This window comes from Bradysia coprophila (genome assembly GCF_014529535.1).
Source record: "Bradysia coprophila strain Holo2 chromosome X unlocalized genomic scaffold, BU_Bcop_v1 contig_20, whole genome shotgun sequence".
Taxonomy (NCBI): domain Eukaryota; kingdom Metazoa; phylum Arthropoda; class Insecta; order Diptera; family Sciaridae; genus Bradysia; species Bradysia coprophila.
In genome coordinates this window covers 4,661,840-4,676,587 of record NW_023503307.1, presented here as the reverse complement: position 1 = coordinate 4,676,587, position 14,748 = coordinate 4,661,840, and the positions used below count along the sequence as shown (strand labels likewise).

The following is a 14,748-nucleotide window of genomic DNA, read 5'->3' as shown; positions in this document are numbered from 1 at the left end:
TATCGAAAATCTACCACAGAAGTTTTGTGTTGCAGGATTTGCGGACCATTTAAAAAAAAATTGACCTTTACGGCTGGAATAAAAGAGTAAATTTGAACCAAACTTATGTCCAAAATTTTTTTATTAGTAACGTGTCTGGGGGACAATTCTAGCCCATAGCTATTTGCAAGGTTGCACTAGCGTCGCTAGTCATTAGCGACGCTACTAGCGTCGCTACTAGCGCCGCTAATAGCGACGCTTATTTTCAAAAAATGTCGTTAATAGCGTTAGCGCTCGCTAGAATATCATTAGCGAAATTTTTTTCGCTGACCGCTAATCACTTCGCTAATGAAAAATAGAACATTCTAGGTATTGAACAATTTAATATTGAATTATTAGAATTGTTATTTGCCTAACTAGAAGTGAAGCGTTGAAAAATCGAGTTATGAAATGTACTTCACATTCAAAGTCCGTTGAAAGTTTATGAAATTTCATGTATTAGACCAACTCCAACTCGCAATCGTGTAAAATACTTTTCATGCTTTGGATTAACAAAATTCACATGAAATCTTGACTTTCTAATTGTTCATCACTAGTATGCAATAGCTACTTGCTACTATACTCAATCTTTTGCAACTCCCGTAAAAGGGTAAACTTCAACATAAATCTTCAACATAATCATAAATTCTAATAAATTTTCCTCAAAAAACGATTGAACAAAATGCAATCAAAGTTCATCAAAAACAATATTTAAAAAATTATTGAGATTTCATCATGTTCATCATGATCAAAAATGTTAAAAAAAATTTAAATTAAGAAATCGTCTTATTCATGAGATTTTTTAGCGAAACATTAGCGATCGCTATTAGCGGCCGCTACTAGCGCGCTAACTTTTTTTCTGTTAGCAAATAAGTTTAGCGACGCTAACATTTTTCGAAATTAGAGTTAGCGTTAGCGTCGCTAATAAAAATCCAAGTTGATGTCAAAATGAAGATAGTGATGCCAAATGAAGAATTAAATTTAGAAACACTCAGCATCATAATGTGAAAAATTTGCAAACTTTAGATGCCGTTGCATAAATCGTTGTTGGGCTTAGTATTAGGTTGTTTTCCACTTTGTCTGCCAATTTTATTATTCCAGAATTTATTTAAATTCAACTCTTTTACAACGGGCCCTAAAAATTTTTAGAGAAATTTCGAAAGAGTAGCTTCAGTGTCAATCCTAAACATTCCGATTTTTCCTTTATTTTCCCAGATTTAATTTTTTTTTAAATGAGAAAATGTTAGGAATAAGTTTTCCTTAAAATACTCGCTACTTAACGATTTCTTAACAATCGCTGTTACCGTGCTAGTTTAACATATCTCGTTAGTTGTAAGTAAGGCCCCTAATATTTACAAGCATGGATATTACGCGATACGATATCATACAATGAACTCAAGCTTTGACAGGTGCAAAACACGCTGATTATCCCTCAATTGTATCAAAAGCTGTCCCACCAACAAACTGTTAAGTACGAAATATTACAATGACTCGTTTATTGAAAACTTATTTTCGTTAAAGTTCGTTCTAGACTATAGTCGAGTGTTAAAATTCAGACGAAAAAAAGATGCATTTTGGGTAGAGCGGTCCGCAAAAAAAGCCCAATACTTAGAAAACCAACCGGCAACTGTACAGTTCCATTCAATAAATCATTATGCTCTTTTCCCCGAATTTCGACATAATCAGTCGATCGATATCATCAACTGTAATATTGACTTTTAGGTAAACGATAAAAAAATGTTACTCACCGATTTTACCAGCGCTGAACCGGTGGTGTTTTCAGCATTTTTCTGCTGTTGCAATTCTAATATTTGGCGGCGCAGAGCGGTGAGCTGGAAGAAAGAGATTTATCTAAAAATACATGTTACGAGAACAAAGCCATTTTTTTTTTCGTTTGAAGCCGTTTTTTCTGCATTTAAGTCAATTTTTGTCGGCTAGTTTTGAGTTCCCTCGTATTTTATATTATGTTTTGTAATAAACGTTTGATAATGTAACATAAAGTAAAAGCGTTTATCTAACGATAACAATATTAATGTAAATAACGTTTTTTTTCAGGAATCATAAATACAAACACATAAACATCGAATTTGTAGATGTTATGCAAACGTTGTGTTAGGAAAAAGATAAGAAAAAAAAGTTTTATTTAAAAAACATTTATATTTATATGTATCATGGTTGAGTGCTAAGCAAACAATACCTTTCCTTAACCGTCCATATAAAAATTACATTTTGATAACATGCGTTTTTTTCGTAATGTATTCGAAATGTTATTAGGCCTTAGCATATATATTTCGAACGCAAACGTTTTGAAAAATAATGTGTACCTGAAAAATTGGATAGAAAATTCCACGATTTGTCTATAAAAGTTAAATATAATTTAAATGTGTTATCGTTTGGGTGGTTCCCACGGCTTTGATATAAAATTCAAGCAACGGTTGTCAGCGCAGAACCATTTTTATAGATAAAAACTAATTTTAACACCCATGTGTATGAAATACATGTATTGACGTTCGTACACATACGCTACGTACAGTCATACAGGCATGTCGAAGGTTTTTGATTTGCCGAACCACTATAAGAATTATTTTAATTGTAACCGTAATGTAGATAATTTGGTTCAAATTTACAGTCGTTCACACGACATTAAAATGCATAGGGTATACCTTAAAAATGGCGGGTAAAATTAAAGAAAAAATGGTTCTAATTGAAAGTCCCATTATTCTGTATTCGATTGTAGAATAATACGGGTTCAACGACATAAGGCAGCCGGAATTATAATTGAATCGTTGCAATTTATTTTTTGTTGTTGAAACAATAAAAAACTTTGATTGTGCGAATGGAAAATAGTGCGACGAAATACGGCCATTTGGGAAGGAAACATTTGTACAGGCCCGATTTTGGGAGGTAATTTAAATTCCCATATAAATTATCCAAAATTAGTACCTGAGTCCCTCAGATTGTGAAAAAATTAGCTGCTGCGAGTTGAGACGCGGAAGAATTTGACAGTAATTTAAATACATCTTTCTTTCATCCTGCAGGAGGAAGAGATCCTATTTTATATCAACATTTATTTCGATTTTTTAACCTTGATCTGAAACCGAAATTCAAGTCAACCTGAAAATATGTGAATCTGAACTGAACTGACCGTAATTTACCTGAAATCTGAACTCAAAAGAAATTCAGTTAAGTTAGGTTTTTATTTATCTGGGCGACGATTCTCGTATTTTCGTAACTGATTATATTCGTAAGTTGACAGTTCCAGGTATAAAATCCCATAAGAACGCTCAAGTTACGAATTCTGAACTTCAGGATCCCGGTCGATCTAATCTGTTCCGAGCTTTAGCCGATTGAAATTTTATTTCTGATGCTTTAATTGATTTGGAAATTTATACATTTTTGTACTACAACGGAGTTTTGTAGAAAAAATACTATCTAAACATCAGAAGTGGCGGCTGGAGGAACTGCTTTTGGGCCAACAGTTGTGCTTTTCATTTCACACGCGAAAGAACAACGTTTAAGTTAATGAAAACATTGAAACTCACGCCTCTGGAGAGACTGCAGATCGTGAGTATCGATTTTTTTTTTGTAAACTTCCAATGTAATTTACTTTTCAATTTAGAGACAATTTGTCAAAGCTGGTTTTAGGGGTTGTTTTAGTCAACAACAGAGCAGATGCAAGAAAGATTGATAATATTATGTTATAATCAATCAAAACAAATTTAGTGATAATTTTTCGGAATAATGTGGGTGCTTCTAAAAATGGTTTGTAAAAAAATCATTTTTAACCGATTTAGAGCACATCTGCCGCAGAAATGAATGATTGACAATGAATGACAATAATAATCGTTGAGCTTAGTGGTTAGAGCTCTTTTATCTGTTGTAGAGGTAAAGAAGTATCTTTTTTGGAAAAGTATTTTTATAAAATTTTCAGAAATATGTACAGCACCGAATAAATCAACACCAAATCAATGGAAGTCGCTACATTTCTGATAGAACGAGTTCAGGAGTGCAGACGCAGCGAATTTTTCGTCATCCACAACCTCTTCAGAAACCCAAGTTCAAATTCTTATGTTGCTACAATAGTCTTAAAATTAACATGAACTTGCAAATTTTCACCTAGTATACACCTTTCAGCATCTCTACCCTCAACTCGTAATTTTTTAATTATTTTTTTCATTTAATGATGGACAAGGTTTTTTTAATCAACATGGGACCCTCGACCATGAATGACAATGAAATGAAAACATTTATATTTGTATTCTGCTCTGCTTGTACCTCCATGATTTTTCAAATAATAGCTTTTCAAAGAATGTGTTGCATGATATATATCACATTTTTCACATATTATAATGTTTCACAGATATTTTACATTCAGAATCTTTTTATGCCCCCATAAACATCTAGGTCATTTATGTGAAGGGAAAGTAGATTAGTGTCCATTAAGTTCTGACACTTAAAAAATTACAAAAAAGATAACAGAAATCGTTAGGCCAGAACTTTAGTCATCAATGACTAGACTCACAATTCGTCGCAGATACTTTGAAGCGGTTAAATTTAGTTTCAACTGGATAAAATTCAACAAGTTTGGAGCTTTTTAAGGGCTAAAGCTTGACGACCTAAGTAGATCTTTCACAAGCTTCATTTTCGTTGATGGTTGCAACAACAACGACAATTTATCCGAAAAACTCATTGGACTCATAAGAACATCATACCCTTGATGTCTACTCAGAGTTTGAACCGCATGTACCTACATCTTTATAGTCCCAACAAAAATTGCTCAGATGTTCCATGAATATTTGGTATATGAAATGGTAAATGAGATCTACAAATATTTCTACTAATATTTAAAATTTTGATTGATTCCTGGCTTTAATTGCAAAGTAGATCTTCAATACAATGAAGTAAAATATTTTTGTGTTTTGTCGATGTGTTTTATTGTGCCGTCACATACAGTGAGGGGTGGTAGAATTTAACCAATGTCAATTTGTGGAAAAATTATTTCCTAAATTTGCTAAAATTTTCAAAATATCCGAAAAATAGGCCCAGAACTTAGCTCCAATTCTGTCTTTCGATTAACATAATTTAAAAATTATTTTAAGCAGATGCTCAACAACATCGACATCGACAACATCATGAGAGGATATACCACGTTTTGACGCCTAAAACCCAAAGCTTTCCCACCATAGAAAACAGAGCCTGATTCAATTTTACCCACCCGACAAACTTTGTTTTCAAAAACGGTTAATTGTTCGACTTTTATTTCGTAACTTCAACAGTAAACCCCGGCCTCGGTCCTGTCTCCGCTATAAAAATTTTTTCTCCGCTAATAACGGATTTGTTCCACAGTTTTTGCGGCTCTTTCCATCCCCGAAAGTTTTGGTTGTCCTCTTACATAACTCGGCGGTTCGCTGATGGTAAATTGTCAGAATATGTAAAATCGTATCAGCGGATGCCTACGTTTCTATGGTGAGCGAATAAAACTTGCTGTAGACGATACAGCGTGAAAAACTATGGAACATAACCGTTATTGGCGGAGAAAAGCTTTTGATAGCGGAGATCGCTGTAGAATATGGTTTTGAAAGTGCAGACCTCCGTCTATTGCAATAGTTTTGTATGACCACTGGTCATTGACCAGTTACCTCAGATCAAATTTTTAACACTTTGAGGCAATAGAGGAAGGATCAGTCTAATGCCTGAAACTACGATTTTTTCTTGAAAGTAGAGTTTTGAGTCTTAAAAACTGTAACTCAACAGACCGTCATTGGCCGAATGTGCCCTTAGAGACACCATTCAGAAGCTAAATAGGCAGCTTCGCAGTCACGTCTATGTTTAGAAATTCAGATAAAAATTTTGTTTGTAGCAGTTGTCGAACTTGACTCATTTCACCATCACTCAGCTCAGATAAAAAAAAAAATCTTGGTTCAACCACCACTCAAACGAAGTCTTTTGCAAGGTTCTGACGGTTTCATTCCGAATTACATGTCCACGAGCACGCTACATGTCATTACAAGAAATTATAAATTTAAAGGACGCTAACGTTTCATGACAATAATGCCCATTGCCTACGAATTTGAAACTCTTAATGCTGCAGGCTGTTATGATGAGGGAGAAGGAAACATAATTCAGACCACTGTCTTGCGGGGTGAGATGTATCGAAATAATATTAGGAAGAACAAAAATGTAATTACAACTCCGAGTCTAAGGTCTTCGTACTTCTCACTCTGGTCATAAAGTCTATTCCATGGAAACGGACTGCAGGAAGCCCACTTTTACGGGAGGCCCACTCATCTCTACATCGACAATAACAATATCAACATTAGGAGCAGAGCACGCGAGACAGTAATGAAGTTGAAATGGTTGTGTTAGGTAAGCACTACGACGTAGCAATATCAAAACTAAAATCGGTCGGGAGTCAAACATAACATACCGTTTTGCTAAAAGTAAAAGTCTGGTTTGTTTACCAATGGCATACTCAACCAACTACGCAATATTGATGTGCACACCGGCTGTGCATATTTAAAAATGGCATTACCTCATTGTCCTTGGTGTTACACAAATTGGTCAAATGGTCGATTTCCTTGACGGCATCCTCCAATTTAGCTACGGGTTCGGCCGAATTTTCATCAATGATTGCTTCGGAGAATACTTCTTGCACAACATTCGAAACATTTGATATTTGGCCTTTCAGCGTATTTAAGCTGTCGTTTAATTTAAACCATGCCATCGTTTTCGGTTTGATGGACTGAATGGCATTAATGTAAGCAACTATTCCCTGTGACGTGAACGGACAATTAGACAATTTATTACGGACAAAATTTTTCCTTTTTTCACAAAAACTATTTTGATTTATTTTGATATTTTTTTTTTGCGTACACAACTTTTGTTGACAGTTGTTTCGTTGGCACAAAAAATCAGCTGATGATGATAAAAAAATGTTGGAGCGATAGCGTTCACTTAACCGTATTTCAGGCTTGTGTACCGCATGGCGGGCAAAATTATATCAAATAACAAGTTGAGGAAATCATTTCTTTCCATCATTGAAATACGAAATCTCTCTCGAATTTTGATTGATAAAATACCACAATTACACCGAGTCCATTCACACATATTTAGGACCCTTAAGATATTTGAAGTATGACCAGTATGGCTCGTGATTATAACACACAGATACACAATACTTCACATTTCATTGCACTGGGACATTTGTTTTGATTTGCTCCTTTTCATCTAACTCGCTTGGCATGTATACAATCACCGATTCAGTTTGTCTAAAAGTTCTTTCAACCGACTGTTTACTAGTCGGTATGTAAGCCTCAAATTTCTTGTTTTATTCACTAAATTGATGGTAAAGATTTTCTTGTTGTCAATATAGCGATCGGGAATGATCTTCACTACTATCAGCAAAGTAAAGGTCACACTGTCCACAAGTTTTTTGCGACCAATTTGTATGATAAAATCCATGGCATACAAAGCCTTCGGAAAAGTTCCACAGAATTTCATGTTCTGGTTCATGGTGGAAGGGAGATAGCGTTGATTTGGATTAGAGACGTGAGTAACTGAACCTCCCGACTTTGTTGTGAGCTTCGTGTTCGTGCTTCTTACGAACTCGATTTGAATTTTCAGCACGAATTTCGACACGTAAATTCTGTCCGATTGAGCGATTGGATCAGCAGCGTCAACTTCTACGAGGATGAACCGAACTCCTTCTGTTGCCTAACGTTCCACAGTGTGGCGTTGCGTTTCTCAATTGTATGGCATGATGAAGATCCTGAACGAGCTGCCATTGAAGTATCAGAGAAACTATCCTGTACAGACAAATCAACGTTATACACGTCACTTATATTGGGTACGACCTGGCATTCAACTGTTTTATTCGGTGGTACTGCACTTGGATATGTATTTATTTGGCGTGGAATCGATGGTATAATAGAAATGCTGCATCGGCTAGCCGGACACAATGTAAATTTTATATTCGAATCCTAATGAACAAGAATTATCGACAGTCCACCATTACAGGGAGTAATATTTTCCATCGACTGTAACATCAAACTTGGGTTGATGACAACCACATCCGATGATAGGTCGGTAAAAATTTGGAAAATTAATTGTGCCAACGATTCAAATTGGTCCGATTGCACGATAAAGCAAGTAAAATCTCTGTACGGTCATACGGCCAGAGTGTTTCGATGCAAAATAATCGAGGAAAACAATGCTCCGTACATCGTATCGATTGGGGAAGATTCAAACATATGTGTATGGTCAGATGGTGGTTCTCTTTTGAATCGACGACGCTTTAATTGTGGTGCAACGTTATGGAATTTGGACTATGATTCAACGATAAAAAAGATTTTCGTGTGTGGAAGTGATGGCAATGTTCGCGAGATTGGACTGGAAAATGTTCTCCAACGCCAAGGATGGACAAAGGAAATTGTTTCGAACGAAATTCTACAAGGAAATGAGTATTTGGCTAAGGTGAAGTTAACAGACAACAAGAAAATCATCGCATTGACTAGCGAAAATCGACTGATTTATCAAAATGATTGCAACGAATGGTCGGTCTGTGAGTTCAGCAGCTACAAAAGTTGTGTTTTAGAGAAATTCGGCCGATACATTGCCATAGCTGGCTATCAACGCGCATCGGTTTTTGAATATGACACATTCGATTCTCTACGTCTGATATACGAGGTGCCCGATGTTCCTAACATGGTACGGTCGTTTAAATTTCTTAACGAAAATGAATACTTGCTCTCAGACGAGACCGGAAGTTGTGCATTTATCAACCGAACGTCTAACGTACAACTCACCTTTTCCCTTCCAACATCTAAAGACACGTACATAACGGTTGCATTGAAGCAAAATGATTTCCTAATTGTCGGCGATCGAACAGGAGATTTACATTTATATGAAATTGAATCGAACGAGGTGCACCATCGACATAGACTGAAACATTTACACGGCAATTTAGGATGTACGGTGCTGCATTCGGAGAACGGAACATTTCTGACATCGGGTCATGATGGCACTACGAAAGTAATTGCTTTGAATGTGGCGTGCAAGAAACTGGTCATTCTCTTGACTCAGAAATTACCGGTGTCATGGATGGAAAGAGTCGTTTTTCGCCGCGGTAATCGAAAATTGTATGCGGGTTTTAACGACAAACATTTCGTACTTACCAATGACGAATGTGATATCGTCGATGAGATCGATTGTGGCGGTGGACATAGGTTTTGGGACCTATTAGTGACTGAAAATTACGGAAAATTCATTTTCATTCGAAACAAAATGCTGTACAGTGTCACTCTTTCTGGATATGCCGATGATCAGCAGAAGTTCTTTCAGATTCCGGTAACGAAATGGCATACGAAATCGTGTAATTTAATTCAATGCATCGATACGGGTGACGGAGACGTTATCTTGGTTTCCGGTGGAGATGACAACATTTTGAAAATTAGCAAATTTAGTGAAAAGGTCGACTCATTTATGGAACACCTAGTCGACATGGTGCAGCACATTTCTTGCGTTAAAACCTTGACGATTGTTGAACGAAGTCCGATGGAAAGATTCGTTGTTTCTGCTGGCGGGCGTGCTCAAATTTGTATCAGTAAAATTGCAATGAACGGCAGGGAAATTACTACAGAAGAGGTCACAAGTTTTATGCTAAATTCTACTGATATTCAGCGAAAACGATTGGGTAAATCGCAAATGATTGACTTCGATCCGGAAACTCGATTTATGAGTGTAAGCTGTACGGAAGATTTTCAAATTTTTACTGGATGCTCGGACGGCTACATTCGACAATTTAATTTCGATTTGACGAAGAGACAAATAATGTCAATCGATTCGATCTTTTACGGAAAATGTTTACTGCACACTCACTACCTCAGTCACGAAAATAGCAAATATTTACTGACAATGGCGACGGATGGTAACGTGTCTTTTTGGGAATTAACAGAGAACAACTCGATTGATTCGCAGCCATTTTACCAGTTAAAACATCACAACAGCGGAATCAATTCGTTCGACATCGTGGCAGTGGAGAATCGATTTATCATCGCAACTGGAGGTGATGATCAATCGACCGTTGTGTCCTCATTTTCCTTAGGAAAGAAGTCAGTTGAGGCTATCGAAACCAAACACTTACATTACCATACAGCGCAGGTGAATGGCGTTAAGTTCTCGAACAACGGATCCAGCCTCTATTCTATCAGTGTGGATCAAATATTATACGAAGTCGATCTGCAAACATTCGTGTCTCGAAAAATTTCCGGCTCAACTGTAGCCGACGCAAAAGGACTTCACCTTCTTCAAAGGAACGGAATTCTGGTTTATGGCAGTGGAATTCAGTTGATTAAAGTGAAAAAATGACGAAACGAAACGATTTTTCTTTTCATGATGGCCTGCAAGCTCAACTTACCTTCATTCTAAAGACAGGTCAGCGAATTCAGATAGCCTTCTTTTTAATATCGTTGAGTAGGTCATTTTATCAGGATAATTGCGTGGTGTCTGGGATAAATCTAACATTGAACCGTTTATAACTCTTGACTCGGATGAATTTATTTCAAAAATTAGGAAAATTGTAATATTCACGGGGAGCATCGTCACAAATCTGTCGACAATTTCAATGCATCAGTATTTCGGTTTGAACTAATCTACTGTTCGTATCACCGGGCATGCGGTACGGAACGGTTGCAGCCATATTCGATAACGCTTTCGCTTGATCACGAATAAATGTCAATTGCTGAAAAAAAAGTCGTACGCGGTTAGTGTGCCTTGCAATAAGCGATACGTTGGCCTGTTGGCCAGTTGGAAAAGCGACTTACTCTCTCCCTATATTCGTTGTTTATCGCTCCGCCGTCTTTTCCCTTCAGCTGTTTGTATTGATTGTGAAGAATGTCCATGGTAGCCAATAGTAAATCGGGAAAAACTTTACACACTTCCCCGCCCAGTCTACGAATCGATAAGATGATAGAATTGTTCTGGCTACAGTTAGCATGGTTTGTCTTACCGCTTAAAATTATGAACACAGATATCCAAATCGTTCATGCTCAACGGTACCAGCTTCGTTCGGCCCAACGTTTCCAATGCCAATTCGTACTTCTTTTCGTGATAGCAATCGAAAAAGGTGACCAGATCTTTTAATGTGGTGAACGTTGATATGATTTGTGGATCGCAATTGATGACACCTGAAATTCACGAATTGACATCGTAGTTTAGCAGCTTCCGATATAGCTATTTTTCAGCTGTACTGTCCGCTAAATTGCACGTCTGCAGCTAATTTTATTGTGTTGTGAAGTAGAGCTACCGATGAAGTACTCCAGCCAGAAATAGCTATTTCCGATTCAAGTAACAAAATGAAAAGCGTTTTCGCACAAGACGTGAAATTGCAGCTATACGAGCCGAAACGCCTTTTTTGTTCTATCTATCTTTCGCCTCCGGCTAGGAAACTTCGAAAAATACGTCAGTCAGCACTCAGAGGTGGAACAAGTTTCATTCCAGTACTAGTATCGCATACCACAATAGCATCAAAGAAGAACATTGATTGCTACTTGACCAAATTATCAAAAATATTTGGTGTCGAAAATGTCATTTCGGAAATTAAACCTTTAACGGAAACATCAATTCTTACCTATGTATCGTCTTGCGAAATCGTCCGCCATGATATATAGTCGTTCTCTCAACGATCCCTGCGTACTCGATTGGTGCACAACTTGTGACAATAAAATTGACAGATGATTCAAAGCTTGATCCTCCATCTAAATGATTTGAAGAAGAAAAGATTTAAAATTTCCGATAAAAATCGACCCGAAACCACAACTTACACCAGCCAAATCAAACATTTTAATGGCATCCTCAAACAGTCCCTTCTTCACTAATGCAGCCGCTACCATTTCACATGCCTTTGAAGGGTCAATATTAATTGTCTCGAATTGGTCGATAATTCCTCTGGGGAAATTGAATAATTTTGTGAACTGAAGCTGCACGGGAAAGGAAATTGATCGAATAAATTTACCTTGATCGTACACCGGTCGACTGCATTTTCCCGAACAATAAATCAAAATCACGACATTCGATTGCCAAATCGGTCACGCAAACAAGGAATAGATTTTTGCCTTCGGGATCGGTTAAATTTCTGATGAAAATTTTGAATTAAAAATTGATTGAGCTGACGACAGTCGAGTTAGCGTATCATACCGCAAAAAGAAGAAATACTGAAGCGCTTCGGCCGGATCGGTAACTTCGAATTTCCGAACGTAGAGCATGACAAGGCGGGCAACGTTTAAACGACGAAGTGGTGCTGGATCTTCAATGTCTACCGAAACTGTTGGAAGGAAACAAAACAAAAATTGGAATCGGTTACGGACGGGGTAAATATTGAATCATACTAACGTAACGGTTCCTGAACATTACGTGGTCCACCTAACATGTATATTTCGCTCATAGCCAATGCAATGTGTACAGCATGCGTTCGGTATCTCTCGAAACGCGACAAAAATTCAATAGCAGCTTCAAACTGACCAGTTAAGGTCAAAACCTGTAAATCGTCGCACAACGTTAGAAATACCAAAAAATCTCGATAATTCAACAGTAAAATTGAAACACGCAACCGACTTTATGTGTCGCTGGTCATCAATCATTTTGTATCGAATCATCATACCTGGAAGTACAGATGCGGCTGCTCCTGGGCATTGTAGTGCTTCTCTCCGTATTGCTCCAGAATCATCGATTGCAGTCCAGCATAAGTCAAATCGTCGGCAGTCACCTCTCCATCATTCCGTATCATCGACAATTGAATCCATAGGAAATCGTCCGACGTTTTGGCCACCTCTGCGTGTTGCTCGTTTACGTCACATCGGCCGACAATGCAGTAGGAGGCTCGCTTGTACTGGTCGGTAGCGTTTCGAATGTGCTTCTTGTACTGTAGCTTGATCTGCATCTCCAATTTGGAATTGATCTTTTGCTCGGGATTACGGAACTTACATTCGAGCAATTGAACGAAATCTTCGTGGCCGCGTGGTGTCTCCGATGAGCTGGAGTTCAAGCTACGGAATGAGTCAACTATTAGACTCATTTTTTCCTTAAATTCAAATGAACTTTTAGTTTACCCAGCTCTGCCCAAAAACTTTAGTGCCGACTGAATGTCGCCGCAACGTAATGAATAATACACTAACGGCCATAACGGTTTTCCGTCCACGAAACCGTCTTGCAATCCTGCATCGATTTAAATTCAATGTGAAAATTCTGTCCAAATACAATCAATTCAAATATTTACCGATGAATGAGTTCGTATTCTGGTTGTTGAACTTCAGTCCGACGAACGCACTGACCAAATTGTAGGTGCTAGGCACTCCACCTCTTTGTGCATCACGCAAATTGTCAGAAATTACTGCAGTCATGAATAGTTTGTACCTAAAACGTTTAGTCATTTTGAATCACTCACTGGCTCATTGGAACAATGCGTCGTCTCTACTTACCGATTTTCCAAATATTTCTTAGCCTGATCCACAAACTGTGTCCTTTGGTTACGAGTTTTGATTGGATCTTGTGTTTTGGGAAACGGAGGAACGTTCGACATGTACTTCACTAGTTCCCACATATCATTGACTTTCTAGATAGACCGGAAGAAAAATCCATCCGTAAGAACACCAGTAATACAAAAACAACAAAAATGTCCCACCGAATCGTTAAACTTCGTAGCCACTTCACTGAATTTCTGCACTAGGCTCGGTCTCATCGCTCCACTGATAATCAATTTGTTGTACTCGGCTACTTCGCGAGCGTAAGCCATTTCCTCGTTGTTCAAGCTCGATTTACCACCAAACGTTGATTCGTTCAATATAGTTTGTTCCGGCGCCTTACGAATGTCGATCCAGTTCTGTGATGGTCCGATCAATGCTGTTTTTAGAGTAAGAAAAAACGGTTCTTAGAATACGGAGGGTTTTTGGGATCTAATTTTTAGACAAACCATTCATCAATTTTATCTTCTCTTGCTTCCAGTCGTTCATGGTGTGCTTCCATTTCTGATTCTGTGCCGACTGATACGACTGCAAAGGGAAAAATAATTTCGTCGAATCAACAGAAGTCACCGGATCAACGGAAACACTCACATTCTTATGGACTTCTTCAATGACTGACAGAATGGCATTCTCCTTTTCGTTACGCAAAAAGCTATGAATGTCAGTTTCGGCAATTGGATCCAACGGCTCAAATGTTTTCCTCGAGCTAATCGTTTCGAGTTTCTGTGATATTTTCGGCAGTTCAATGCCTTTCGATCCCAGCAATATATGCGCTTGAATGTCCTTAGCACCAGTTTGGATGACACGGGCATGCAATTCATGAGTAGCTTGCAATACTTGCGGCAATGTACGCTCCACACGGGGAAAATCCTCTGTGCCTTGGGTGTCGTGCGTCAGTTTTTGGGCTTGTTGAAGCAAATAATTGAAATCCATGGCTGTGAATATTCTAACCTCACTCGGTTCGCTTAGGTCACACACTGATTGTTGATATTAGAGTCCTTTAAATTTGTATGAACCTTTGCGATAAATCAGTCGTTTCGATTTCGTATTTCTACCGATCAATCGAGTAGTTTTTGTGAATTATTTAGAAACTTCGTAAGCGGTATTTTATACAACCGCGCTGAAATTCTGTTGACAACAACCGTCAAAATGCAAACCTATACACACAACGATTTTGGATGCGTTCAACTCAGGTCATTACAGAAAATTTAAATTG

The 14,748-nt window shown here is 37.7% G+C and overlaps 3 protein-coding genes across 4 annotated transcripts in view; 1 reads left to right on the top strand and 2 right to left on the bottom strand.

Moving 5' to 3' along the window:
- The window catches only part of LOC119068562 (putative leucine-rich repeat-containing protein DDB_G0290503), a 36,738-nt gene extending 29,825 nt beyond the window's left edge, over positions 1-6,913 (bottom strand). For both annotated transcript variants that reach the window (XM_037172190.1, XM_037172191.1), the window contains exons 1-2: positions 6,551-6,913; positions 1,767-1,850 (exon numbers count right to left, since the gene is read on the bottom strand). In XM_037172190.1, coding sequence (XP_037028085.1) covers positions 1,767-1,850; positions 6,551-6,742 — 276 coding nt within the window. In that variant the 5' untranslated portion in view covers positions 6,743-6,913. The remainder of the gene's footprint in view (positions 1-1,766; positions 1,851-6,550) is intronic.
- A 71-nt stretch (positions 6,914-6,984) lies between these two features.
- On the top strand, positions 6,985-10,388 carry LOC119068563 (WD repeat-containing protein 6). The gene is made up of 4 exons (XM_037172192.1): positions 6,985-7,320; positions 7,391-7,566; positions 7,642-7,977; positions 8,035-10,388. Exons 1-4 carry the CDS (start codon positions 7,260-7,262, stop codon positions 10,381-10,383), a joined length of 2,922 nt encoding a protein of 973 aa, XP_037028087.1. The 5' UTR covers positions 6,985-7,259; the 3' UTR covers positions 10,384-10,388.
- Positions 10,389-10,544: 156 nt separating this feature from the next.
- LOC119068569 (nuclear pore complex protein Nup93-1-like) lies at positions 10,545-14,692 on the bottom strand. Its single transcript, XM_037172212.1, has 15 exons — positions 14,124-14,692; positions 13,982-14,060; positions 13,694-13,911; positions 13,491-13,624; positions 13,289-13,425; positions 13,122-13,227; positions 12,674-13,058; positions 12,406-12,550; positions 12,211-12,337; positions 12,029-12,148; positions 11,838-11,961; positions 11,645-11,771; positions 11,024-11,201; positions 10,839-10,965; positions 10,545-10,756 (listed from the first exon to the last, which is right to left on the bottom strand). The coding sequence occupies exons 1-15, from the start codon at positions 14,463-14,465 to the stop codon at positions 10,637-10,639; spliced, it is 2,469 nt and encodes an 822-aa protein (XP_037028107.1). The 5' UTR covers positions 14,466-14,692; the 3' UTR covers positions 10,545-10,636.
- Positions 14,693-14,748: the final 56 nt, after the last annotated feature.

Bases quoted from the DNA above. Each gene is read 5' to 3' on its own strand.
- LOC119068563 (XM_037172192.1), top strand. From the start codon at position 7,260: ATGTATACAATCACCGATTCAGTTTGTCTAAAAGTTCTTTCAACCGAC. The intron at 7,567-7,641 runs GTGAGTAACTGA...TTGAATTTTCAG, and splicing joins CGTTGATTTGGATTAGAGAC to CACGAATTTCGACACGTAAA. The intron at 7,978-8,034 runs GTAAATTTTATA...CCACCATTACAG, and splicing joins ATCGGCTAGCCGGACACAAT to GGAGTAATATTTTCCATCGA.
- LOC119068569 (XM_037172212.1), bottom strand. From the start codon at position 14,465: ATGGATTTCAATTATTTGCTTCAACAAGCCCAAAAACTGACGCACGAC. The intron at 13,059-13,121 runs GTAAACTAAAAG...CTCATTCCGTAG, and splicing joins AAGTTTTTGGGCAGAGCTGG to CTTGAACTCCAGCTCATCGG. The intron at 11,962-12,028 runs GTAAATTTATTC...CAATTTCCCCAG, and splicing joins TCGACCGGTGTACGATCAAG to AGGAATTATCGACCAATTCG.